The sequence below is a fragment of the Zingiber officinale genome, chromosome 3B, assembly GCF_018446385.1.
Source record: "Zingiber officinale cultivar Zhangliang chromosome 3B, Zo_v1.1, whole genome shotgun sequence".
NCBI lineage: Eukaryota > Viridiplantae > Streptophyta > Magnoliopsida > Zingiberales > Zingiberaceae > Zingiber > Zingiber officinale.
The window spans coordinates 23780437-23806896 of NC_055991.1; the positions used below are offsets into that span (position 1 = coordinate 23780437).

The 26460-nt window shown below is 38.2% G+C and overlaps 2 protein-coding genes and 1 long non-coding RNA gene across 3 annotated transcripts; 1 reads left to right on the forward strand and 2 right to left on the reverse strand.

The window, feature by feature from the left end:
- Window positions 1–305: 305 nt before the first annotated feature.
- Window positions 306–1663, reverse strand: LOC122056199 (B-box zinc finger protein 20-like). The gene is made up of 3 exons (XM_042618034.1): window positions 1397–1663; window positions 859–1305; window positions 306–752 (listed from the first exon to the last, which is right to left on the reverse strand). The coding sequence occupies exons 1-3, from the start codon at window positions 1571–1573 to the stop codon at window positions 444–446; spliced, it is 933 nt and encodes a 310-aa protein (XP_042473968.1). The 5' UTR covers window positions 1574–1663; the 3' UTR covers window positions 306–443.
- Window positions 1664–7599: 5936 nt separating this feature from the next.
- Window positions 7600–8483, forward strand: LOC121968141. The gene is made up of 2 exons (XR_006107956.1): window positions 7600–8223; window positions 8301–8483. It is a non-coding gene; the product is annotated as an uncharacterized LOC121968141 (long non-coding RNA).
- A 4184-nt stretch (window positions 8484–12667) lies between these two features.
- LOC122056200 (probable 6-phosphogluconolactonase 4, chloroplastic) lies at window positions 12668–14437 on the reverse strand. The gene is made up of 3 exons (XM_042618035.1): window positions 13995–14437; window positions 13780–13915; window positions 12668–13252 (listed from the first exon to the last, which is right to left on the reverse strand). The coding sequence occupies exons 1-3, from the start codon at window positions 14378–14380 to the stop codon at window positions 12770–12772; spliced, it is 1005 nt and encodes a 334-aa protein (XP_042473969.1). The 5' UTR covers window positions 14381–14437; the 3' UTR covers window positions 12668–12769.
- Between the last annotated feature and the right edge of the window lie 12023 nt (window positions 14438–26460).

The following is a 26460-nucleotide window of genomic DNA, read 5'->3' on the forward strand; positions in this document are numbered from 1 at the left end:
AGAGCGAACGACGAACAAATTCCAACGAATATAAAACTCACGGAGGAAATTGAATATATATATATATATATAATTTCTCTCCATCATTCTCTCAAACAAGAAGGTGAACCAGCGTTAAGCTTTATCCAAACTTGAGCATCAAAGAAGGATTCTCACAAACTCAACATCATTTGTCTCTTACTCGCCAGATTCAGATGCTAACTCTCAAGTCGATTCCGACGAATCCCAATCAATCAACTCAACGAGTTCATCGACTTGAACTTCTCATGAGATGAATTCATAAACTGGATAAGAACTCGGAGATCTTGGAAAATAAAACAACTTGAAAACTCATACTCAGAACACATTAAACGTTCTTACTCTAGATTATTCAGAAAAATTAAAGCTTTTTCCGAGGTTCTTTAGACAGAGGGCAGATAAGGTGATCTAAATGGCCGACCAGTTCAGTAGTACCAAGGCGAGTGTCTCGTCCGCTTGATGGGAGTTGGCGCAGGGGAAATCTGTGGCACCATGAATATGTCCTCGCTCAACTGTTCTGGCCCCGTCTTCGCGCCCCGCTGGTAGCTGACACTTGCCTCCTTGTTCGCGTGCCACGTCTGGTGGTGCCCGACGCCGGCGGTGGAGGTCGCGGCGGAGAAATACGGCGGAGGGAACTGGGGCACCTGCGCCGCCCACGCTGGGAACTTCTCCGCCGCCGCTTCCTGCCCGCCGCCGTCCAGATCCGGCTCCAGGAAAGGAAGCAACTCGGTTCCCTGCGCAATGATGATAAAAATCTGTTCTTTATCTTTTCCGCGCGAAAAAGATGAAGTTTTTAGGGTTTCTAAGGCCAAACAGGAGGGCGAAATAATGTTCCTGAACCTTCGCGAAATCCTCCATCAAAACGGCCGCATCGTCCACGAGAAGGTCCTCGACGCGCCACCCGGGGCACATCTTTATTAGGTACTCGGAGATGCTGCTTGTAGAATCGGCGGCGACGCCCGTGGATGCAGTTACGGGCGGCCTGACGGTGCCGCTGCTGGTAGTACTGCAGCTGGTTGTGGCGATGGGGGAGGAAGCGTCGACAATCAAGACCGAACTTCGAACTCTCGCAGGAACGGAGGTTTTGGCACTATCTTTAGCCGGCGTCGACTCCGACTCCGGCTCGGTGGAGGAAGAGGAGGATATCGGGGCGGCGGAAAGACGTGCGCCGGTGAGGATGAACCTATTGTGCTTCATGGTGAGTTGGTTGGCGCTGTGGATGGACTCGTCGCAGTCCCTGCAAAGAATCGCGCGGTCCTCCTGGCAGAACACGAACCCCCGCTTCTCCTGCAATTCCCAAATCCAAAGAAGTGAAAAAATCCAGACTTTTTTATCGCAGATCCACCACGAAACCATCAAAATCGCATCTTGGACAGACCTGGCAGACATCGCAGACGGGGTGGGACTGGGCGGAGAGGGAGAAGCGGCGGTGCTTTCCGGCCAGCTTGTTCGCCCGGTGGACCCGCCGGTCGCAAGCTTCGCAGAGGGCAGCCTCGTCGGCGCAGCAAAACGCCGAGGCCGCCTCTTGGCTGCAGACGTCGCACAGTATCTTCATCGAGCTCTTCGACTCCGTCGAGGAGGAGTTGGCCGGAGCAGCGGACCAACGCCGGGGAGTTCAGGTGGGAAGCCATTGGAACGGAGGCCTTGTTGGAATTTATGCTGTGGATTGGGAATTGCCAGTTGTACAAGTGGCAACGATTAAACTATAATTAAATCTGGGAATATTTTATTTTAACCCCTCCAATAGTTTTATTTACTTTCTATTTTGCTCCTGTAACCTAAAATATTACATTTTACCGCCTTAATTTATTAAATAGTAAAAAAACATTCCCTAACCTTAAACATTGCTTTCTCACTATTGTGATATCTCAAGTACACACCTAGAACACATTATATCGGAATTTATATAATTAAATTAATTAAAAAGGATGATATTAAAATTTTATGATAATTTACATATACTAGTGAGGAATCCCCGACATTACTTTGTACTAAATTATTTATAAATTTGCTTAAGCTCAAGTAGGAGATATCTAATTCTCAATCTTGTATCATTTGAATAGATGGCTACAACATTGTGAGCTGCAACACATAGATATAGTACTCTTTTGCTCCTTCCAATATCGTTTTTTAATCTAACAAGTGGACTACTAATCGAATAAGTTTAGTCCTCTAAACTATTTACTTTTCAAACAAAAATAAACTATTGATGTGTACCAGCAAAACTAATATAATTTTCATCATTATGAGTAAATTTCTCGCTTAGTAAATTATTTTTGTTCTTGAAAATGCCCTTTGCAAAGGGCCAAAAGCCTACCGACACCCTTTAAACTTTTATTGAATTAATTTAAAATACATCCAACCATTATCTAATATTTAATATATTTGATTCTTCGCAATTTTCATCAGGGTGACTCTGTTCCTAGGTTACGGTTTGCAAAATAATGCTTTTATATTTAGCGAAAGAGGATGAGGCAAAGTGTAAAATTGGCATTCATGATTGCAAGTAGAGGAGTGCTTTTGTTTTTGTGCAATGCATGTAGACTAAACTAATTTGCAAAAAAGGAGATATGATTCCCTAAAGATAAGGGTATCTTGCCAAGTATTTTATTATTTAGTCATTAATCATGTAACCATAATTAATTGATTTATTAACCCCTTGTCATTTTTTTTCCTTACAATAGAATGAGTGGAATCATGGATCAAACTATTTTCAAAAAATAATACACATTTTTTAAAAAAAAAAACTTGAGGATTAATTTTTGTTGAAATATATTATTAATTATAGTAAAAAATTATTACACTCATATCATATGCTTATCAGAGTACGTTATCAAGTCATTTAAAGGGAGATAAATCTTCAGTTTATCATCAACAACCAAATAATTATGAGTGGGAAGAGTTTTTTTCCTAATAGCATGCATATTGAAATACATTGTTAAAAAAAATTGTTCAATCGACTAACATTAAACTTAGGGCGATTGGTCCAGTCCCAAAGAAATTTTCTATCCATTGATAGGGTAAATGGGAAAACACTCACGATGAGTAACCTAGAAATCTAATATTCTATAATTATACATCCTTTTTGGAGAAAAATCTCTATAAATATCTGTATTTAGGGATCAAATTTTGACTATCTGAGTAGTAAACCTAGGATATAATTTTAGTGTTGAAATATATTGTAAAAATAATAAATAAATAAATGATAATCCCAATTGAGCTTATTGACTATCCCTAGGGTGACCGATCCGATTCCATGGAAATTTTTCATCAGCCACAAGAATAAATCGAGAAACGTACACGACGACCAGTATAGAAATCGAGCATCTTTTGATTATGATCCTTATTTGAATGATAAATTTATATATATATATATATATATATATATATATATATATATATATATATTATAATTGAGAATTGAATTATAAATATCTAGATAATAATTTAAATATTTTATTGTGACATCGTAATCCTGGAGATGGTTGAAATATACTGTAAGCTACTTGAATAGATGGTATCGATAATATTAATGGTGAGGCATGGGCTCAAGCATAGACATATGTATACATTGAATCCCACGGCATGGGCACATGCATGTTTACAAGAAAGAAGCACGAAACCATATCCTTGCTCCATGATGCATTATTTTATTACAAATATCCAAGGGAAGGGCAACGTAATTTCATCTTCTTTCATTTCATTTCATGTTTCATGATGTGGCCATTTTATTTTATGATGATTGTTCTTTAAAAAGACTTTGTTTTTCATATCAAGTAAAAAGGGGGAAAAAAAGAACTTTAGAATATCTTTTATGAATAAAAAAGATTAGTTTAACTCCATGTATTTTTTGAATAAGAAATTATTTAATTTTAATTATGGAGTCATTTTCAACGTTTATGATGAGACAAATGTACGGATTGAAAGTTAAGAGACCTCACATCGTTGCCGCTACGAAGAGAGAAGATAACGCATCAACGTGTGCAAGCGCATGATCCATGTATAATATTATGATTTGTTTTTTTTAAAAAAAAATATTGTATTAAAGAAAATGGCAAACTCAATCTAATATTTAATTGAAGGATAAAAGAATAAAAAAAAAATAAAGAAATTAAAAATAGGTTATTAGATTCCTCATTCACTATCTTAAAATAATTTGAATCCACATATTTTTATCACATTTCTTTTTATAAAAAAATCCACATGCTATAACTAAAGGAATACATTTGTTATAACTAAATAAGTGCAATATCTTATAACTAAACAAAAATATCTAATATAATTAAATAACGAAATAATTATACATTTGGATATTTTTATATAAAAATAAAAGCATATAATATGATAAACCTAATTAGACTCATTTACTAATTTAGATAATCGGATTGTTAGGGTCATTTTGGTACTAGAAGGGGGTGAATAGCTTGTTGTGCATCTCGTTACTTGCTTCTTGATGATGATGTGCAGCGGAATGAACAAGAAACAAACTTACAACATTAACACAAGGGATTTACTTGGTATCTATTTCAAGAAGAGATGACTAATCCAAGGATCCACACGCGACACACACTCCACTAATCAAAATACTCCTTCTGGTCGGAGGCGGAGAAGCTTCATACAAACTCACACAATAATATACAACACCCACAAGAAGAAAATACAAAAAATACAAATGGAAACTCTTTCTTCTTGCTTACTTGTTGCTTGTTATTGTCTCTTGAACTTTGGAAGTGTAACTACACTTGTTTCCAAGAGCATTCAAGAACTGGCTACGAAGGTGTGGAGAAGCTTGTGAATCATCACTTTTTGCGCTGTAGTCGCTGGAGAGGAATGCACGAAGAAGATGCTCGCCAACGGCTATAACCAGCACAACGGTCGGATCCCAATTGATTGAATGACTCTCAATCGATTGGGGAGGCTTTGAATCGATCGGCTGATCGATTCAGAGCGCCTCTGTGTTCTCTGGAAAACCCCTGAATCGATTGCCCGATCGATTCAGCCTATATCGTACGATTTCTAGCTTCCCAATTGATCAGCTGACCGATTGGAAGTTTCAATCGATCAACTGATCGATTTAGAAGCTCACTGTTCGCTCAGAAACTTAATCGATCAAGACAGTTTCTGTATAAAATCATGTCAATCAATCGATTGGTTGATCGATTGAACCCCTCCCCCCAATCGATTGTCCAATCGATTAGCAAGCAGAAAACTGTGTAGAGCTTGAAACGAGCTTTGTTTCGCATCCGAGATCACCTCATTCCGATATCCGAGTCAAAAGTTATGGCCTTCGGAAGTTTACTACGTCCGAACTTTCTAGTTCCATGCCAACTCTTATTGGACTTACGATCGCTAAGTGTTTGGTCAACTTTTGACCCATCAGGACTTTCTCTTTGTCAACTTCTTGTTGGACTTCTGATCACCAAGTAGGGGTGATCATGGATCGGGTTGGTTCGGTTATTGGGCTAAAAAATTATCCGGCCCTACTAGATCAGATAATGCAAAATCGGGACCTACATCCGACCCTATATCCAGCGGTTCTTATGTATCAGATATCCAACGGGTTGTCAGTTATTTGGATATCCGACCCTATATCCAATGAAATATAAAATATAAATATAAATATAACAAAAAAAAAATTAAATGATAATAGACATTACTCATTACACTTTATAGCAGCTAATCGGAAATAGTTATTACAACGTATAGCAGCTTATTGGCAGTAGTTACTACAACGTGTAATAGCTTGTCAACATTAGTTGCTACAAGTAGGGGTGATCACGGATCGGGTTGGTTCGGTTATTGGGATAAAAAACTATCCGACCCTACTAGATCAGATAATGCAATATTAGGACCCTACATCCGGTCCTATATCCGGCGGATTATTTTTTTTCGGTTCAATTCGGGTCGGTATAAACGGGTTGGTCGGTTTGGCGGGTTGACTGCTCACCCCTATCACCAAGTGCCGATCCTCCTTGACCCACTTAGATTTACCATTTCGTGTCAAGTGTTCGGTCCTCCATGACTCACTTAGACTTCCACCAAATGTCTGGTTACCCTTGACCCATCTAGATTTCCTTGTGCCAAGTATCCGGTCAATCCTTTGACCTACTTAGACTTCTTAATACCAGGTGTCCTGTCAACCTTGACCCACCTGGATTTCCACATGTCTGGTTTCACTCACCAGATCTTTCTATCTGCCTAGCTTCATTCACTAGGACTTCCCATCTGTCTGACTTCACTTATCAGGACTTTCACCTAGCTTCACTCACTAGAGTTTTCACCTGACTTCACTCACCAGGATTTTCACACTGCCTGGCTTCACTCACCGAAACTTTCACCTACTTGGCTTCACTCACCAGGTCTTTCCACTACCCGCCTTCACTCACCGGGACTTTCACCTACCTAGTTTCACTCACCAAGACTTTCATCTAGCTTCACCCACTATAATTTTCCAACTGTCTAGCTTCACTCACTAGGTCTTTCACCTGACTTCACTCACCAGAATTTTTCATCTGCCTAACCTCCAGTTAGGACTTTCCCAGTCAAGTATCCAGTTAACCCTTTGACCTACTTCACTCTTCTTCATATATAACTGGTCAACCTTGATCAGAGGAGAATTGTATCAATAATCTCCCCAAACGGACGATCATATTTATAATCTCTATATATTGTCAAATATCGAAATCTAAATATCAAGACTCAAGCTTGAGTCAACTCAAACTTAATCAATCAGATCAATCTTGATAAAAAAATATTACACCAACAAGGATCGACCCTACAAAAATTTACCACCGATCAAATAAATAAATAAAAATAAAAGCACATAAGGCATTTGATGTAGTTGTCAAAATTCATACAACACTAATAAAAGGTAGCTTTTATTCAACTATGATAGACATATTCAATCTTACCCTTTAAAATACTACTTAATTTGTCTCCCATACTAACGCTTGACTAGAGTATTGCAATAATATAAAATGATATTTGAGTTCAACTTAAAAAAAATATATGAGATATTTGAATTTATTTTGAAGCTCGAAAATATATTTAATTTTGGCTAATTCGGTTCAAATGGCTCGAATCTTGACTTGGACGACAGAATCTAATTATAGTTTGAAATAATTTAAATTTAAGTTCCTTTCGAATTATTTAAAATTGAATTTAAGTATATTTAAATTAAAATTATGTAAAAATAATTAGAGTTTTGATTCGAGTTTAACTTGTGAACGGCTTGTAAATAATCGAATAAAATATTATGAATTTGAATTTGGTTTAAAAAAAATTATTCAATATATTAAAATTCGGCTCGAATTTAATAATTTTAAATATAAATTAAATATTTTTTTGAGTTGGCTCCAAAAATTTGAGAACATGTTCAATTCATTTGTATCCCTAATACTAATCTATCAATCTCTTTACCCTCATCAGCGTAGTAAAAAAATGGAATCAGTTATCTAGCAAAGTAATTATACACCGTCAACTCTATAATCATTTATGAGGAGATAAATAAAAAAATTACAATCGATCATTACAGAGAGAATATTTTTTTTTAATTTTATCAAGACTAATCTTTACCGTCCTCATCAGAATTGTCGAGTGGAAGATGAGGATGAAACCATCTTAGGAATCATGACAAACAAAATAACATAATAAATTAAGATTAGGATGATGATGGGAGCGGAAGCCTCCAGCTCTCAACAGGTTGCCTCTCAGATGTTAGCGATCTCTTTTCCCTCATCCGAAGGGGCAAGATACTTTTTCACATAAATAAATTTTAAATTTCATTCACGGACGCTTTTGCCTAGGTAAACTCGAACGAGAGAAAATTCATGTGCCTCAGCTCCTGTAGATCCATAAAAAAAAAAAAAAAGTTTCCATCCTTAAATATCAAGACACCCCTAAACCCCAAAACGGCCAAACCCCAAAATCGCCCAGCCCCAAAACCTCAGCATTTCCCTCTTTTTCTATTTCCGCATCCTAACAAACCCTGAACCCCCAAACCCTCGACATTTCCCTCTTTTCTATCTCCCCGTCCGAGTAAACCAGCAGCGTAAAGCCAGTCACAGAGCCGCTGGGCACGTCCGATCTCCAGCGCAGCCTCCAACTCCTGCGAGTGCTGTTTTCGATAAACTGAATGAAGATGTTGTCAGCGTCACTGCCGACAGAGGCCTAGGCGGCTAGGCCGGGTGCTGCCATGGCCAAACAGTGCGCATTTTTTTTTCTTCTTCCACTTTTAATGCTTGCTCCCGTGTACTTTTGCCCTCTCATTGCTCAGATCGCAGCCTGTTGGGAGCGTTGTTCAACAGCTGTTCCACCACTTCGCCAATCATTAAACAATTACTAGGCGTTCCAGGTGAATCGCTTGGATAGCACAGGCCTCTCTGCTCAGGCTTAAATAAATGTTGGAATTGTGGTGATTAAGATAATGTTGGGGGACTTTTATATAACAATGATTGTCCAATCAAATCTTATCGTGTCCCTGTGCATTAATGTAAACATCAAATGTTGCATCTAATTGAGAGTGATGGGGGGAGACATTGAATGCGTTGGTTGAGTTCGAGCATCGGAGTGGAATAGAAAAAGGGTAATTTCACCTAACGACGCATTTAAAATTATGTAATTCTTAAACGACGTTATTTTACTTTTCTCGTTAATTATTATGATACTACGTTCGAAAAACAGTAGCATTAATTTTAAAGAACAACCCCAAGACTATTGTAATATTAATTTTTAAAAATGACAAAAGTTGATCATGATCATCCCTAACACCCTTGTTTGTCAATCTATCCCAAAGTCAATAAATTATCAAAGTCAATAAATTATAATGATGTGCACACGAAGAAGGTATTGATTTGAACCTTAAATTTCATGATGATAACATCTCATGTGCTAGCCATTAGACCATTCCGAGAATGACTTTAAAACCAACACACATGTCGCATACCAAAATGTTGTTGCATTAACTCTAAAATCAATATCATTATGATATTGTATTTTGAAAATAAATATCTTAGTAGTGTTATTTTTGAAATACAATATCAAAAATCAACATCACAATTGTATTAATTTTTTAAAATATATTACGATAATGTTGTTCTTTAACATCTAACACATGGTACTATTTTTAAAATGCAGCACCATAATAATTAACGACAAGAGGAATAAAATAAAAAATAAATATGTCCTTTAAGTAATTTAAAAGTTAATTGCACCTTTTAAAAACATCACAATTTTAAATGCCCCTATTTGAAAGAAGAACTACAAAGTTAAGATGAAATTTTCTATTAATTTTTTAAAGTAAGCTTGAATGCTGGTGATATGCTCCTTGTTAATTACGTCCAAAGTGTTCACATTGATAATTAGAGTAAGAGCGTGGTACAACGATTAGTTGGCTTCAATTATTGATTGTGAATTTAGTAAATCTCGACTTTTAGAGAGCCACATATTCTGTGTGCGAGGGAAACGAGCTAAATATTAAAATCATAAATTTATTAAAAAATTTAGCAAAAGAATTTTAAGTTGTTCAAATGATAATCTAAGGTGCACGTGTTTCTATTTGGGGTTTAACAACTATTGAAATTCTTTTCAACTCAACTAGTTGACAAATCTTATTATGTAACTCAAACAGGGTTATGTTAATAAGAACAACCATAATCAAAGTTAGTTTTGAGCGCCTTCGGTAACATTGAATCACAGGTTAAAGGAATGTCTCTATATAAGTGTGCATACCCTAAACCATAGCTAAACTATTGCTTTATTTCTTCCATAGTTACGTTCCAATAATTGACAATGAGATCTACTCGTGCTATAAACAGAGATCTACTCGCGCTATGATTGAAATCTACAAATTTTGGTAGGCATTAAATTGAGATGGATTGCACTTTTCAACCAAACCAAGCCTTGGATCGAGTCAAATGATTCATACGAGGAGAGGAGCATGAAACATGTGCTTCCCTTATGGGAGGAGGGGGAGAAGTCGATAGTCGCATGCATTCATGGAACCTCATCTAACAAAGTGGAGCCACTTGCTTATCTTTATTTCTCATTGCATGGTTTTGATAGTCATTAATTAAAAAGGAATCACTATTGAAAATCATAATTAGTAATGAGATGGAGACCAAATTCAAGGCCTTTGAACAAATTTTCTAAGAGGGAGGGGATAAGAAAGCAATTGTGGACTAGGAGTGGTGAGTTTGGATATGAAGAGATCTTATATCAACATTGATTGCAACGTCTCACCTTACTTTCATAACATTATTAATAGAGGGGGAAAAAAACGGGGAAATGTTTGGCATGCTCTATTCTTCTTTAGTGTTTTCATGCTGAGCCGATAGACTTTGCATCATAAGCTATTACAATTAAAAAAGATACGTGTTACTTACAGAAGTAATCACTTGCGTATTCAGCTGTGGAAGCCCATTTGTATGCTCATAAACAACCTAGACCTTCAAATTTGTGATGTGGACCAGCTATTTCAGTTTCATCACAAAAATGCTTTGTCAAACTGAGAATCAAAACACATGTTGCAGTCGAACTGGAGAAACCTGGGAGCACAATGAAGGGTAAATCAAATATAGAAGAGGATTACAACAGAACATAGCTTTTTAAGTCCAAGATCTGCACCCCTCATTTCATTGTCTATAGATTCATAATTCATTATGAAAAATAATATCAAAGTCAATTCTAGATAAATCCAATTCTAAATATTCCATTTAACAGTTGTCTTAATTGTCATGTGTAATTGATTGGCCTTCACATGGGGCATAAAAGAGTTCATATGAAGCATGATGGAGGTGGTAGAAATAATAAGGTCAAACTTTTGAACGAGGGCTTAACTTGCTGCCCTCAGTGTGTTTGGGTTCTGTTCCCCATGTCCCTAATAAGATTGAAGGCCCACACAAACAAATGTTTCCCCCTCTTAGATTATAAGGAACTGAGTAAAGAGAGAGGAAGGATGACAAAGCACCATGTATCTTTTCCAGTTTTCTGGGAAAAAATGATGGCTACAAACAAAAATAAATAAATAAATTAGTAAAGCTTAAGTATATCACACAGGCGGAACAGCTGAAGCTTCTAAAACTAGAGTATAAAGATCTGAAAAGAGAATCCTAACAAAACTTACCTACAAATTTTCTTCCGAGGGAAAACAATTTCCTGCTGTGTTCAAACCTCACAAATGAAAAAAAAAAAAAAAACACAATATCATTTCAATTTTCAAGCTTAAATTATAGAGTAACAAGAACCCTTATATCATTAAAATAGATACTAGATATGAACTATTGAATGAATACATAATCATTAAAATCTCAGGTATTTTCCGTTCATTATAACCCTTCTATCATTGTCTTGCTTTACATGATGCATGATATCATTTTTTATTAATCTTAAACCACATCAGTTGATTTTTCTATAATAGATCTTATCTAGTAAAAAGCTTGTCCTTTTCTTTTATTCAGCAACAATCGAAAAGTAGCTGACTACTCTCAACTGAGAGTATCTCTTTGAGGGGAAATCACACTCAGTCTATTGAACAGGGGGATAGAAATATTTGTGGATGTCTTCGCATATTAAACATTAATGAAGATGTATCCTCCATTATGTAAAATATTCAGTCATGCCAATAAGTAAGAGAAATTCCTTTTTCTGCCTACTTTAGCAACCAAAGTTTTCTGAGAAAACAAAGTTTTAGTTAATTCATGTTTTACCCATCGATTTATATGAAATAAAGGATCACAATGGCAAGAAGCAGAGTTTCAAAGTTGGCAACACCATGCATAATAGCAGTTTCTTAGTGTACCTTAGCAATTGCATAATTCCATGAATGTATCTCTTGGAAGGAAGTATTGGGACAATGCAGTTAGGAACATTGGACCAGAAAATTAGTAAGTCATACGATTATCATTGGAAAAGCTTTTGGGGAACCACGGTAACAAGATTTTCATCTTATCTGATCATAAAAGTTAATCTAGGGGCAACACTCATGAAATAGTTCCACAATACAATGCATATATAATATACTCGCTCATGAAAACTTATTACAAGTTTTGCACCTAACCATTATAGCCATATAACAAATATATAATATTTAAGGCATCATATATTTTCCTATCAGTTTATACCTTAAAAGGCACAAGGTATCTTCATATAATTGCTATGGACATTCATCATATCAACTATTTCAATGGTTTGTTTTACAATTTTGACTTCCAAAAAAGGAGGTAGTAAGCATACAAGATTTTCATGGCACAGAATTGGTGCAGATGCAAAAGATGCAGTTTTACTTTGCACGTTAGCAGATTAGTTTAATGACTTAACAAGGATAACCTAGCAAATTGAGCATTTATTACCTTTGCACTAAACGGCTAAGCCACCAAGGCACTCTCTAAATATATATTCCTTAACTACACATGAAAATCAAGAGGTAGAAGTTGAAAAAAACAGAAGAAATTTGAACACAGTGATAAAAGATTAACTTTACTGAACTCATAAGTTGTTTACCGACAAAAAGAATTAATTTGGTAGTGATTTATACAGGTGGTATGAAATCTTAGTTCATATCAATTATCAAACCATATTCAGAAAATTAAAAAAGTTTTAGAAATCATTAAAAATACAACCCATAACTAGATGCCCACAGTATATTAGACAATTCTCAAAATGAAAAATATCTGGAATTATATAATCAAATGTTCTTCTAGATCATTATTCAGATAAATATGACAGTGTGGCATCAAAAATTTACATTAATGGTTTACAGGCTTAGCTTGTCTCGGAGCATTGAGACTGCTGCTTTATCAGTAAACCATGTTAACTCTCCATCTTCAAGGGAAACCATCTCAACAGGCAGCACATTAGTTGTTTTCTCATTGCCCAGAGCTTTGCTAACGACACTAGCTTTCCCAGCTCCAGCAACCACCATTGCAACATAAGCAGATGAATTGATTACAGGTAAAGTGAATGTAATCCTTTCTGGTGGCGGCTTTGGAGAGTCCTTTATGAAGGCAACCCACTTATCTGTCACATTAACGAGGGGGTGGCTGGGAAAGAGGGAAGCAATATGACCATCTGGTCCCATTCCTAATAACATGAGATCAAATCTAGGATAACCAGTTGCTGATTTGACAACCACACCGATGTTGACCAGATGCTTCAAAGTGGTCTCATAGTCTTCAGCAGCACCTTGGGCTGATAAGGCATCATTGATGGCACAAACTTGACCAGGTGGAATTGGGACCTGCCATTTGAGAGAGAAACTAGTGAATTCCAATGCAACACTTGCAGGTAAAACAATAGGTTCAATTGTTACACAATCTTGATATACAAGAACAATAACAAAGATATAATTACAAATGAGCTATTCCCACAGGAAATATTTCAAATTAAACAGGGAAAATAGCAATATTGAAGTTCTCCACATGGATTTAGAAACTTCGTGTATACCTAAGATAAGGAAAATAGACATAGTTTGGCGTATCAACCGTGGTGAAGAAAATGAGGGAAAAAACAAATAAAACTTATGATTTGGAACTTTCACCAACATAAATGTACAAATTATTAATTAAATTCAATCTCCAAGATATTTCTATGCGGCATGAAATTTCGATCAAACAATTCAAGCAACAACCATGAAAATGAAGATACAATCCTTAACGGTGAAACATTTCCTCCGTGACAGTTACTCAATAAGATTAATGGCTAATGCAAAAGTTGAATTCTGTATGAATCAATACTAAGGAGAGATTTTTGTTAGAATTCCGGTACCTTAGACAAAAAAACATCAAATGCTAGTTTATAATTGCTGTCTTCGTGATCCTTTGAAACCACCCTCTCATCCACCCAGAAAATGTACCATTTTGCCCAATTTAGTGTTTCCGAGTAAGGAGACTCCGTCAATTCCCTATAGAAGAGTCCTTTTTTAAACTAATCTAACCCATCAAACCCTGAAAATCCGTATTCATAACCAACTGGCTCCATACTTGAGGAACTTGATGAGAGATCCGCCGGAGAGAACCACAGTGAAAGCGCCTCTCTCGCGGATGAACTTCTCCGACAGCTCCACTGCATACTTCGCAAGCGACACGGAGAGCTCCTCCTCGGTGTCGAAGACCAGCAACCCCATCTTCTCCTTCGCCGCGAGAGTCTCGTCGGAAGCCATGGCAGGAGGTGAGGGCAACGGTATGCGATTAGATCGCAGCGGACTCGGGCAGACGGCAGAGAGTGATATCCTCCTCGACCGATCTAGGGCTGCCGATGAGAAAGGAGGAGAGAAGGTCGCCGAAAACCTACAGATCGGTGACGGCCGCCAGCGGAGGAGGCGGTAGCTTAGTGCGGCAGGCGAGCCGGAGGCAGCGCAGGAAGCCATTATAGTGCGGGGCTCGGGGGACTTTTGCTTGATTTATCTCCGTCGAGATGAGGATGGACGCTGAAGAAAAAAGATTACACCATTTTTTCTTATACAAAATTAATGATTTTTTTATATAAATAAATCTTGTTGGCCACTGATCAGTTAAAAATTCCTATCTTCCGATTATAATATATGCATGTATTAAAATATATATAATTGTATATATATAATTAATATATAAATATCCTAAAAATTACTAAATGATCAGAATCTGATCAACTAAAAATCTAGAATATATACATATACATAGATATTTTAATAATATCATATGTATATATAAAATTTACTCTTACTAAAATGTCTTTATACATATATGCATATATATATATATTTTAGCTAGTCAAATTCTGACTATTTAGTATTATCTTTAATAAATTTTATTGGTCAGTTAAAAATTTTTATATTCCAATCATAATACATACATATAATTAATATATCCCTATGATGTTATTAAAATATCTATATATATATATATATATATATATATATATATATATATATATATATATATAGATCAGATCCTTAACAATTTATTTCCCATCTGATTTATCGTGTAGTAATTTTCTGGCTAAATACTGAAAGGAGTACACCTAAAGTTTAAAATTGACCAAGATATCCCGAGATTTATCTCTATTCTGTTTTACCCATCTGTCGTCTCTTTACCCACTTTTTTCTCTTTCTCGGTCTGTTGCTCTTTCTCTCTTTTTCTTTCTCCATCTCTTGCTTTTCTCTACGTGCCCAGGTTAAGTCATCTTCAAAATAATAAATAAAACTAACTAAGTTTATGATTGTGTTTTTTCTTTCCTTACCTACATAAAACAACTATTATGATATTAATTCTATTTTTTAAAACCAACACCCCCATATGATATTAATTTTTAAAAATAAATACTATAGTGATATTAATGTAATTAAGTTATGGTGTGGACTTTTTAAATTAGTAAAAAACAATATATTTGGATTCTAGATCAATGTAGAAATCCACACGTGTTGAAATGGCTCGAGCTCTCTAGGTCGATCAATTAATTTCGATCAAAACTTATTCATAAATCTAAGAGATTTAGATTTTTTTTAAAAAAATGACATGTAATAAAAAAGAGTACTACAGTGAAAGTATTTAAATATTCATGCCTAGATTTGACATTCATACAGTCAGATAAGTTGTAAAATACCGAAAATAGGCGAATATTAATAAGGGAATTTTCAGGAATTTTTGGAAATTTTTCGGGAATTTTTCGGAGCTCGTATGGACGAGTTAACGGGGATGAATACGGGGTCCGGAAAAGCCTGTTTAGGCTACCCCATTTAAGCGAGGAAATGTTTATAATTACATTTCCTTTTTCTTTTATTTTCTTTATTTGTTTCGTTTTCTTTTATTCTTATTCCTCTCTCGACGCCGACCCGTGCCCGAGCCTTGCCGCGCGCCCGACTCCTCCGAGCCCTAACCGCCGGAGTTCTAACCGCCGGCCGCTGCGGTTTTCCTCATCTCCCTCACGTGCAAAAGGCGGAGACCAAGAGGTGCTGGCATTTCTCTTCTCCCTCTTCTCAGCCGAGCGATTCCTTGCCCTAGCGCCGGCCCGCCGCCGAGCCCTAGCATCTCCGCCGAAGCCGAGCAGTGCCGGCGACTCATCCTCTGCCTGGACTCACTCAGCACCGCCGGCCTTCTCCACGCCGAGCTCTGCACAGAGCCACCGCCGACCCGAGTAGCACCGCCGCACCCTTCGCCTTACCGTGGAGATCTCAGTCGCCCCTTTTGTTGGAGCAGATCAAAGGGTGGTGCCGCATCAGTCGGCTGCCTCCCGCGCCTGACATAGTATGTGGATTCTTCCTGTTGCCGACCACTGAAGAAGGATGATTGTTTTATTCTTTCTTAAAGCTGTGGGGGTCTTGGAGTAAGGTAGGATCGAGGTATATTCTTTGATTTGTAATCGTCACTGCTTGATCTCTTCTTTTGGTCCCAACCAGTGAGGATTTGTTGGAAGTGATCTTGGTTCTAGTGGTGTTTCTTGCCGGCAGCACTCAAACAAGCATTGTCAGGGGTTTTGGATCAAGAGCAAAGGTAAGAATGTGTACTGTGAAGAAAAGAAAGAATTTGTTACTAGAATTAGTTTTAGGTTTAACTTTAAATCTAATTGTGTAGTGGATTTAAGTTTGGATTTCTAATCTAATGAGTTGATTGGGGATTAAGTTACTAACCCTAGTTAACTATTAGATTTAAATAGGTAATTGAGGTTATGTGATTAGGGTTTTACCCTAAATTAGTTTTGGGGATTTTATTTAGCTATTTTTATGAATGTAGCTAAATAAAATATATGTGCTTTGGTGACACAAGACCTTGATTCGAGACGGTATCTCGACGTCGGATTGGACATTTCTTTTGTCGGAGGCGGGTACTTTTGACTTATGGCATTTGATATACATAGTAGTGAATTTAACAAGTTGCATTAATTATGTCCTTTATTTCTTTCGGTTAGTCACTACCCATTATCTGATACATGATTGATTGATTGCTTGATTTGCATCCCATGTATACTTTATTTGTTTATACATGCTTATAGGGGGTAGTGATATACCATGCTTCACCATGTTCGGGACCTAGGTTTTATACCTTCTGTACCTTTGATTCGATATGATCCGCTGACCTAGGGTGCACTTTTCTATATATGGATTAGGTCATGTTTTATGGTTATTGTCATGCACCATTTGCATGATTGCATCGTGCGATAGTCCGCTCCGTTATTGTTGAGCACATCGCCATTACATGGATCCGCACACACCACCACTCATGGGTTAGTGGTCGATTCAGCAGTGTGTGTTGCAGCAATCTGTTAGGCACCGCTGGTCCACTCATGGGTAGTGAGACACAACGTGTTATCCTAGGATTCCTCCCGTCACTGTACGGAGTTGAGAGCATCAAGCCCCTATTTATGATTTGGGGTAGGAGGATAGGTGTATCGACAAGATCCCGTCCACTCGGTCACTCATCGGGAGTAGTGACGACAGAGTGCAGTTGTCACAGCCCTATCCACTCGGCTTCACTATTTTGTGAGATGATCGACTGGCGTCGGGGTGACCAGGCATCATCGGCATCATACGCATGATGCATTTATTGCTTGTGCTTGTGTTTGCTGCATTTATGCATATTGTTCGATACCTATGTTTGACATGCATACTGGATTTCCTTATCCCTCTGACTGTTTGACCTTATACTCGGGACCTGGTTAGTACAGATTCTTGCTTACTTCAGATGCATTTTATCTTTCTTATCAGGGACGCATGATTAGTGCTAGGTGTTGTTTCCTACTTTGTATATCAATTGTACTGCTGAGTGTTGGACTCACCCCGCCTCCATTGTTGATATTTTCAGTTTGAGGCTTCCAGTCGCTGGCCCCCATCTGCACGTAGAGCCAGTTCTCTACTAGTTCGTTATTTGTTTTATTTTGGCCTTTTGCTATATCAGACTTTGTTTTAGTATTGTCTTTGGATTTTTCCTATGGATATTATATGGAGTGATACCTTTTGATGGATTTTTGATATGATGTTGGATTTCATTCTATTACGTGCCTGCCTGGACGGCAGAAGAGGTGAGTTCGTTGGATTTGAGCTTTACGAGTGTAGTGGAGTAGGGTGGATTTCGAGTCAGAGTCCTATTGTTACTGAATATCTTTATAAACTGCGTGGTGTTTGTTTTTATTTTTGTTATCATTCCAGCCGCTTGTGGCTGATGTATATGTGATATGTAGAAAGTTTCATATTGTCCGCCGTACAGGGGAGATGCTGCCGAAATTTCTTCGGACAGAGACTCCTCTGGGGCGTGACAATTTAGTGGTATCAGAGCGGGTTATGACACCTGCTTTAGGTATTCTGGATTTTTGGATTAACCCAAGTTTGCGAGTCAAACTGGGTAGTTGTTTGAGTGACATAGATTTTTCCATTACGATTGTGTTTGGATTTCCGTTTCGGATTTATATGGATTTCCGGTGATTTTTTTTATGATCGGAAATTTTGAGGTCAAAAGTTGGGGACGGGACAGCGATGGAATATCTCCAGACGGCAAATAGGTATGATGTTTATTTTATGATAGTTAGGACATCTATTAGCACTTTATCTTTATTACCTGTCTGGTTGTTGTAGCCATATTACATGTGATGGGTTAGTCACTGATCTTGGTCGACCCTCATAGAGATCAAGGATTTTAGTCTCTGGTGATTTTTTTTATATATCATACCATCAGTAGTTTTAGCTTCTGTTACTACTCGTAGGAGATGGAGGCACATACCAGCCTCTGCTATTGTTAGCTGGGTAGTGGATGATACTTACATATTCCTGTTGACTTAGCCAGGAGAGTTTATACTCATATCTTTTGGATATTAGGGTACCAGGTATGATGGAAATTGGTCATTGGGGGTTACCATGTTTGATCATTGTTGAGAATGGTTTGAGGTTGAGGGATATTGTGATATAAGATATTATGATATGTTGATTTCTAATGATTTATGAGAGTAAATGTTATGTGGTTGTCTGATGATCAATTACTAGATATTTGTTTTGATGATCTATTAGTGGATAACTATTTTGATGATTTATATTTGGGTTGTCATTGATGGTGACATAGTGAGTGTCATTTATGATATTCACAGGTTTGATGATTATGGTTGGTGATCAAATTATAAATTGGGTGTTGGAGAGTTTACGGTTGAATGTGCCTATGAGATTTTAATAAATCTGGTTGGTTATGGATAGTTAACAGGATGAAAAAAAAATTTTGATATATGTTTCCTCTGATATAGGACTATATGGATAAATAATGATGGATGTTTTGAATGCTAACTTGCCCTCATGGGGAGTAGAGATTTATTCATCTGATATAGTGTGGGCTGATGTTTTTGAGGATGAAGATGAGAGTGTCTTGATGTTCTTAAATTCTGACTTTTTCTTTTGGGTCGTACACATTTATACACATGATATTATGTGGTTGGATATACCTTAGTTGCTTGTGGAGGATTAAGGTATTCTTGATTAGTTAGTAGATGAATGATTTAGTTTTGTTGGTTGATCAGTAAAGGATTGCCATACTCTATTTTTAGAGGTTCGAACCTTTAGGTTATTTGTGCTTAGTTATGTATCTAGAGCACCTTTGAGTACATGTTTTGTACTGACGTGGGAAGGACTGATTTAGTCAGAAATCATTTTCAGCTTGGATAATTTATAAAGGATCGATGTATCATATTCCATGAAGACTTTGACCGTGGACTGTATATACCTGGTGGGATAACTTAGAGGGTGCATTGGGATATGTGACCCCGCTGGTGTAAGGAAGTGTAGAGCTAATTGCTTAACACTTATGGGATACAATCGTTACTAGTGTATACTGGGAGAGTACATTTGGATTTATGATGATAAAATTTTTCCCATTGGATATAGTCTTTGTAGTGTATGACATTGACTGGCAATGTTATACCACGGTGTGTATATCGTTCTTGTCTGATACCAGTTCCTTTGAACCTAGAGCAGGGTTGTTACTGGATGATTAGGCTGCTTTATTTTGGGGTTGCTTTTGATTGATGTATTCATGCTTGATACATATGCATGAATTTTGTTTAGATATACCGGTAATCCATGAGTGTTGGTAGCATAAGGTTGGTCTCTTTGATTGAGCTGATATGCTGATTTTGCATGTATATCATGATTGTTTTGGGTTGTAGGAGTCCTGTGGTAGACTGTCCATTTGCAAGTAGTATATGTATCCATGTTCTGATATGATTTGAAGGTTCCTTGTGGATCATAGATATGTAGTTCAGTGTATGTATCTGGAGGTATTATTGAAGATAGCTTGTTGATTAAATCCGAGATGTAGTATAAGTACATCGGTGGTGTTTTGATGGAGGTATTTTGTCGATTTAATCTGTGTTGTGATATGTACATATGTGTTTGGTGTGGTATCTGAGGTAACTTTTTGATTATGTTTGATTTGTGAGTGCACCTGAGTTTAGTATGCTTTATTGGAAGTATATGTTGGTTATACTCTTGGCATAGGTGAAGATATGTCATGTGAGTGTTGTTTGTGATGTATTGTTGATTTTACCTACATTGATTTTGCACACGTGTTCGGTATGTATTGTTGGAGGTATCATACTGAATATACCTGAGTTGTGAGTATGTTTGGTGTATAATAATTGGAGGATTTTGTTGATCATACATATGTTGTGTGAGCATGTGTGCTAGGTGTATACATTGGTAGCAGTATGATGATTCTACTTATACTGAATGCAGAATGTGGAGTGACTGCATTATGTCATTTGTTGAATTAACCCATCAATTAATTTTCCTATCAGTGGATGACCCACTAGGATGCTGATAGAGTTGATGATGGATTTGATTAGTTACTAGGTTGTTATAGTCTAGGCTAACCACAGTGAATTGTGGTAGAGAGATCTTGTACAGCCTCTAGCTGGATAGTTAGGTGCCTTGGGGCACTTATGTATTATTTTGTGGTGGAGCGTTGCTCCCACATATCACGGATTGCTGGTAGCGGAGCATTGCCCCTATATTTATTGCAGATACATGTTTCAGATTATTTGTGGTGGAGTGTTGCTCCCACATATTGAGGATTTCTTGTGGTAGAGCGTTGCTCCCACATATGTGGTGTTTCCTGTGATGGAGCGTTGCTCTCACCCTGGAGGATTTATTCTTTGGTGATTTATGTTATTGATGATCAGATTTTTCGATTTATTATTGGAGATCTTATGGATAAGAATGTCTGTGATACGGACATTATGTGTATTGGTTTTTGCCATATAGGCTTACAGTGCCTTAGATGTTTCCAGGGACTCGATGATCCTGGTATGTCGAGGATGTTTGGATAGGTGTCCATTATCTTTGTGGACGATGTTGTGATCTATTACGGATCCGAGGTGAGTCACGTACACTACCTTTGCATAGATCTAGAGATGATTCGACAAGAACATCTATATGTGATTATCAGTAGTGCTGGTTTGGATTGTCTTTTGTTATGATGTTTGGGACACACGGTCACCAGTAGGAGTGTACCGTGGTTCCACAGGAGGTAGAGGTTGTTACCGTTGGGAGCAGCCGAAATCAGTGTAGGAGATCCGCAGTCTTTTGTGACTCGCAGGATATTACAGACCTTTCGTCGAGGGTTGCTTCCGCATAGCTATGCTACCTTCACGCGTGACTATGAAAGGCGTGAAGTTTACTTGGACTGAGGATTGCAAGACCAGCTTCTAGGAGCTGAAGCGGAGACTAGTGTCGGCTTTGATTTTTGGTTTTTACCTTCGGAAGAGGACGAATTTGTCCTCTACACCGACGCGTCTCTACAGGGTATGAGTGTTGTTCTGAGGTAGCACGGTAGAACGTTCTTATATGCTTTTTGATAGTTGAGGGAGCCTGAGAAGAAAATACTCAGTACATGATCTGGAGTTGGCCGCTATTATTTTTGCCCTGAAGATTTGGCGGTAGTACCTGTATGATATTACATTGAGATTCTCACTGACCATCGGAGTCTCAAATATCTGTTCACTCAGAAGGAACTTAATCTTCGACCGAGGAGATAGATGGAGTTCCTGAAGTATTATGATTGTACCATTAGCTATCACCTGGGAAAAGCTAATGTGGTTACCGATGCACTTAGCTAGAGGTCCAGATGGACTTTAGCTTGCCACCGAGTTGTGGTCACAGATTTGATTCAGGATTTCTCTGAGTTAGACATTGAGGAGCAGGGACAGACAGAGCAGGGTATTCTTGTTACCATAGTTGCTCAGTCGTCGATCAGGACGAGAATCCGAGAGACCCAGTTGTTGAGACCTCATAGAGCTCAACGTGAGGCAAAGTGGTCCATATTATCAGACAAGGATGTCAGAGGCATAAGACTGCCAGAAGTGTTATCCTGACCGGAGTCGGAGACCCTAAGAGTTCTCCATTTGCGACCAGGTATTTCTACGAGTTTCACCCACGAAAGGGGTGAAGAGATTGGCCTCAGAGGTAAGCTAGCTCTGCGATACATTGGACCTTTCCAGATCTCGGAAAGGATTGGAGCAGTAGCTTATCGGTTGGCACTATTGTCATCCTTGACAGGCGTTCACGCAGTATTCCACGTATCTAGGCTGAGGAGATACGTACCCGATCTGATACATGTGATGATAGATAATCTCAGTTCTTCTTTCAGCCTGATGTCACCTATGAGGAGGTTCCGGGATGGATTCTAGACCGGAAAGAACGTCAGTTGCGGAACAAGACTATCCGGCTGGTTAAAGTCGGATGACAGCATTATTCGGACGAGGAGGCTACTTGGGAGCTCGAGGATACGATCCGAGCTCGATATCCCCATCTTTTCACTTGAGGTATGTGATTTATTTACCGTTCAGCATTTATACTCTGTATCTGTTGTTAGTACTGGCTGATGGTAGATAACGAAATTTGGGGACCAAATTTTTATTAGTGGGGGAGAATGTAAAATACCGAAAATAGGCGAATATTAATAAGGGAATTTTCAGGAATTTTTGGAAATTTTTCGGGAATTTTTCGGAGCTCGTATGGACGAGTTAACGGGGATGAATACGGGGTCCGGAAAAGCCTGTTTAGGCTACCCCATTTAAGCGAGGAAATGTTTATAATTACATTTCCTTTTTCTTTTATTTTCTTTATTTGTTTTCGTTTTCTTTTATTCTTATTCCTCTCTCGACGTCGACCCGTGCCCGAGCCTTGCCGCGCGCCCGACTCCTCCGAGCCCTAACCGCCGGAGTTCTAACCGCCGGCCGCTGCGGTTTTCCTCATCTCCCTCACGTGCAAAAGGCCGAGACCAAGAGGTGCTGGCATTTCTCTTCTCCCTCTTCTCAGCCGAGCGATTCCTTGCCCTAGCGCCGGCCCGCCGCCGAGCCCTAGCATCTCCGCCGAAGCCGAGCAGTGCCGGCGACTCATCCTCTGCCTGGACTCACTCAGCACTGCCGGCCTTCTCCACGCCGAGCTCTGCACAGAGCCACCGCCGACCCGAGTAGCACCGCCGCACCCTTCGCCTTACCATGGAGATCTCAGTCGCCCCTTTTGTTGGAGCAGATCAAAGGGTGGTGCCGCATCAGTCGGCTGCCTCCCGCGCCTGGCATAGTCTGTGGATTCTTCCTGTTGTCGACCACTGAAGAAGGATCACTGTTTTATTCTTTCTTAAAGCTGTGGGGGTCTTGGAGTAAGGTAGGATCGAGGTATATTCTTTGATTTGTAATCGTCACTGCTTGATCTCTTCTTTTGGTCCCAACCAGTGAGGATTTGTTGGAAGTGATCTTGGTTCTAGTGGTGTTTCTTGCCGGCAGCACTCAAACAAGCATTGTCAGGGGTTTTGGATCAAGAGCAAAGGTAAGAATGTGTACTGTGAAGAAAAGAAAGAATTTGTTACTAGAATTAATTTTAGGTTTAACTTTAAATCTAATTGTGTTGTGGATTTAAGTTTGGATTTCTAATCTAATGAGTTGATTGGGGATTAAGTTACTAACCCTAGTTAACTATTAGATTTAAATAGGTAATTGAGGTTATGTGATTAGGGTTTTACCCTAAATTAGTTTTGGGGATTTTATTTAGCTATTTTTATGAATGTAGCTAAATAAAATATATGTGCTTTGGTGACACAAGACCTTGATTCGAGACGGTATCTCGACGTCGGATTGGACATTTCTTTTGTCGGAGGCGGGTACTTTTGACTTATGGCATTTGATATACATAGTAGTGAATTTAACAAGTTGCATTAATTATGTCCTTTATTTCTTTCGGTTAGTCACTACCCATTATCTGATACATGATTGATTGATTGCTTGATTTGCATCCCATGTATACTTTATTTGTTTATACATGCTTATAGGGGGTAGTGATATACCATGCTTCACCATGTTCAGGACCTAGGTTTTTATACCTTCTGTGTACCTTTGATTCGATATGATCCGTTGACCTAGGGTGCACTTTTCTATATATATGGATTAGGTCAGGATGTTTTTATGGTTATTGCCATGCACCATTTGCATGATTGCATGCTGTGCGATAGTCCGCTCCATTATTGTTGAGCACATCGCCAGTTACATGGATCCGTTGGTTTATTGTAGCAGTGTGGTAGGCAGGCAGTGGCTCCGTTAGGTACCGTTGGTCCACTCATGGGTAGTGAGACACAACGTGTTATCCGGCAGGATTCCTCCCCGTCACTGTGTACCGGGAGTTGAGAGCATTGCGCTCCCCTATTTATGATTTGGGGTAGGAGGATAGGTGTACTCTGACAGCATCCCGTCCACTCGGTCACTCATCAGGAGTAGTGACGACAGAGTGCACGGTTGTCACAGCCCTATCCACTCGGCTTCACTATTTTGTGAGATGATCGACTGGTGTCAGGGGTGACCAGGACGCATCATTGGCATCATATGCATGATGCATTTATTGCTTGTGCTTGTGTTTGCTGCATTTATATGCTGCACATTGTTTGGATACCTATGTTTGACATGCATACAGGATTTCCTTATCCCTCGGACTTTTGACCTTATACTCAGGACCTGGTTAGTACAATATTCTCCTGTTTACTTCAGATGTATTTTTATCTTTCTTATCAGGAGACTGTACGCATGATTAGTGCTAGGTGTTGTTTCCCTACTTTGTATATCAATTGTACCTGCTGAGTGTTGGACTCACCCCGCCTCCATTGTTGATATTTTCAGGTTGAGGCTGTCCGGAGCAGTTCCAGTCGCTGGCCCCCCATCTGCACGTAGAGCCAGTTCTCTACTAGTTCGTTATTTGTTTTATTTTGGCCTTTTGCTATATCAGACTTTGTTTTAGTATTGTCTTTGGATTTTTCCTATGGATATTGTATGGAGTGATACCTTTTGATGGATTTTTGATATGATGTTGGATTTCATTCTACTACGTGCCTGCCTAGACGGCAGAAGAGGTGAGTTCGTTGGATTTGAGCTTTACGAGTGTAGTGGAGTAGGGTGGATTTCGAGTCAGAGTCCTATTGTTACTGAATATCTTTATAAACTGCATGGTGTTTGTTTTTATTTTTGTTATCATTCCAGCCACTTGTGGCTGATGTATATGTGATATGTAGAAAGTTTCATATTGTTCGCCGTACAGGGGAGATGCTGCCGAAATTTCTTCGGACAGAGACTCCTCTGGGGCATGACATAAGTTATGTATATGTCTTAAAGTCATAAGTTTTAAAAACCTTCTAATTGTTATTGTTAATAACTTCAAGCTGATATTTTTTTATCATAATAGACTTTGAGATACTTTGAATGAATATAATCAGATGTCTTTATGTCTATCAATGAATTTTGACCGAAATACCTTGATATACCAAAAAAAGACTTGAAATGCTATTTTTTAGGCTTGAACTAGGCGGGATGTTATGGGTTTTACCACGTCACAAATATAGATATCTAAATGAGTTTTGATTTTAAAAAAATTGTATCTTGTTTTGATATCCAAGTCAAAAGTTATAGTTTCCAAAAATAGACAATTGACACACACACACATAACTTATCGTAGAGATGTTAGATCTAAATATCAATGTCATAAATACCTTCACCGCAGTACCCTCTTCCACTACATGTCAACTTTTTAAAAATCTAAATTTCCTAAGTCCATCAATGAGTTTTGGTCAAAACCCATTAATAAAACTAAAAAACTCAAACCATTCAAACATGTGTGAATTTCTATGGTATTCCGGAATCCAAATATGTTATTCTTTACTAATTTTAAAAAGTCAACACTATAACTTAATTACACCAGTACCATCGTGTGATATTGATATTTAGAAACCAACACCACTTGGGGTGCTGATTTTTAAAAACTAGTATCACAACGATGATGTGATGTTAGTGTAATTAAATTGTGATATTATTTTTTAAAATCAATATCACCTTAGTTGTTTTATGCATGTAAAAGAGAGAGTCCTCTCAAGACAACGCGATGGTTAAGATATAGGATATTGTCACATGAGGTATTGAGATTAAAACTCAATGTGTAAGTATATCTTCCTTATATCTTGATCA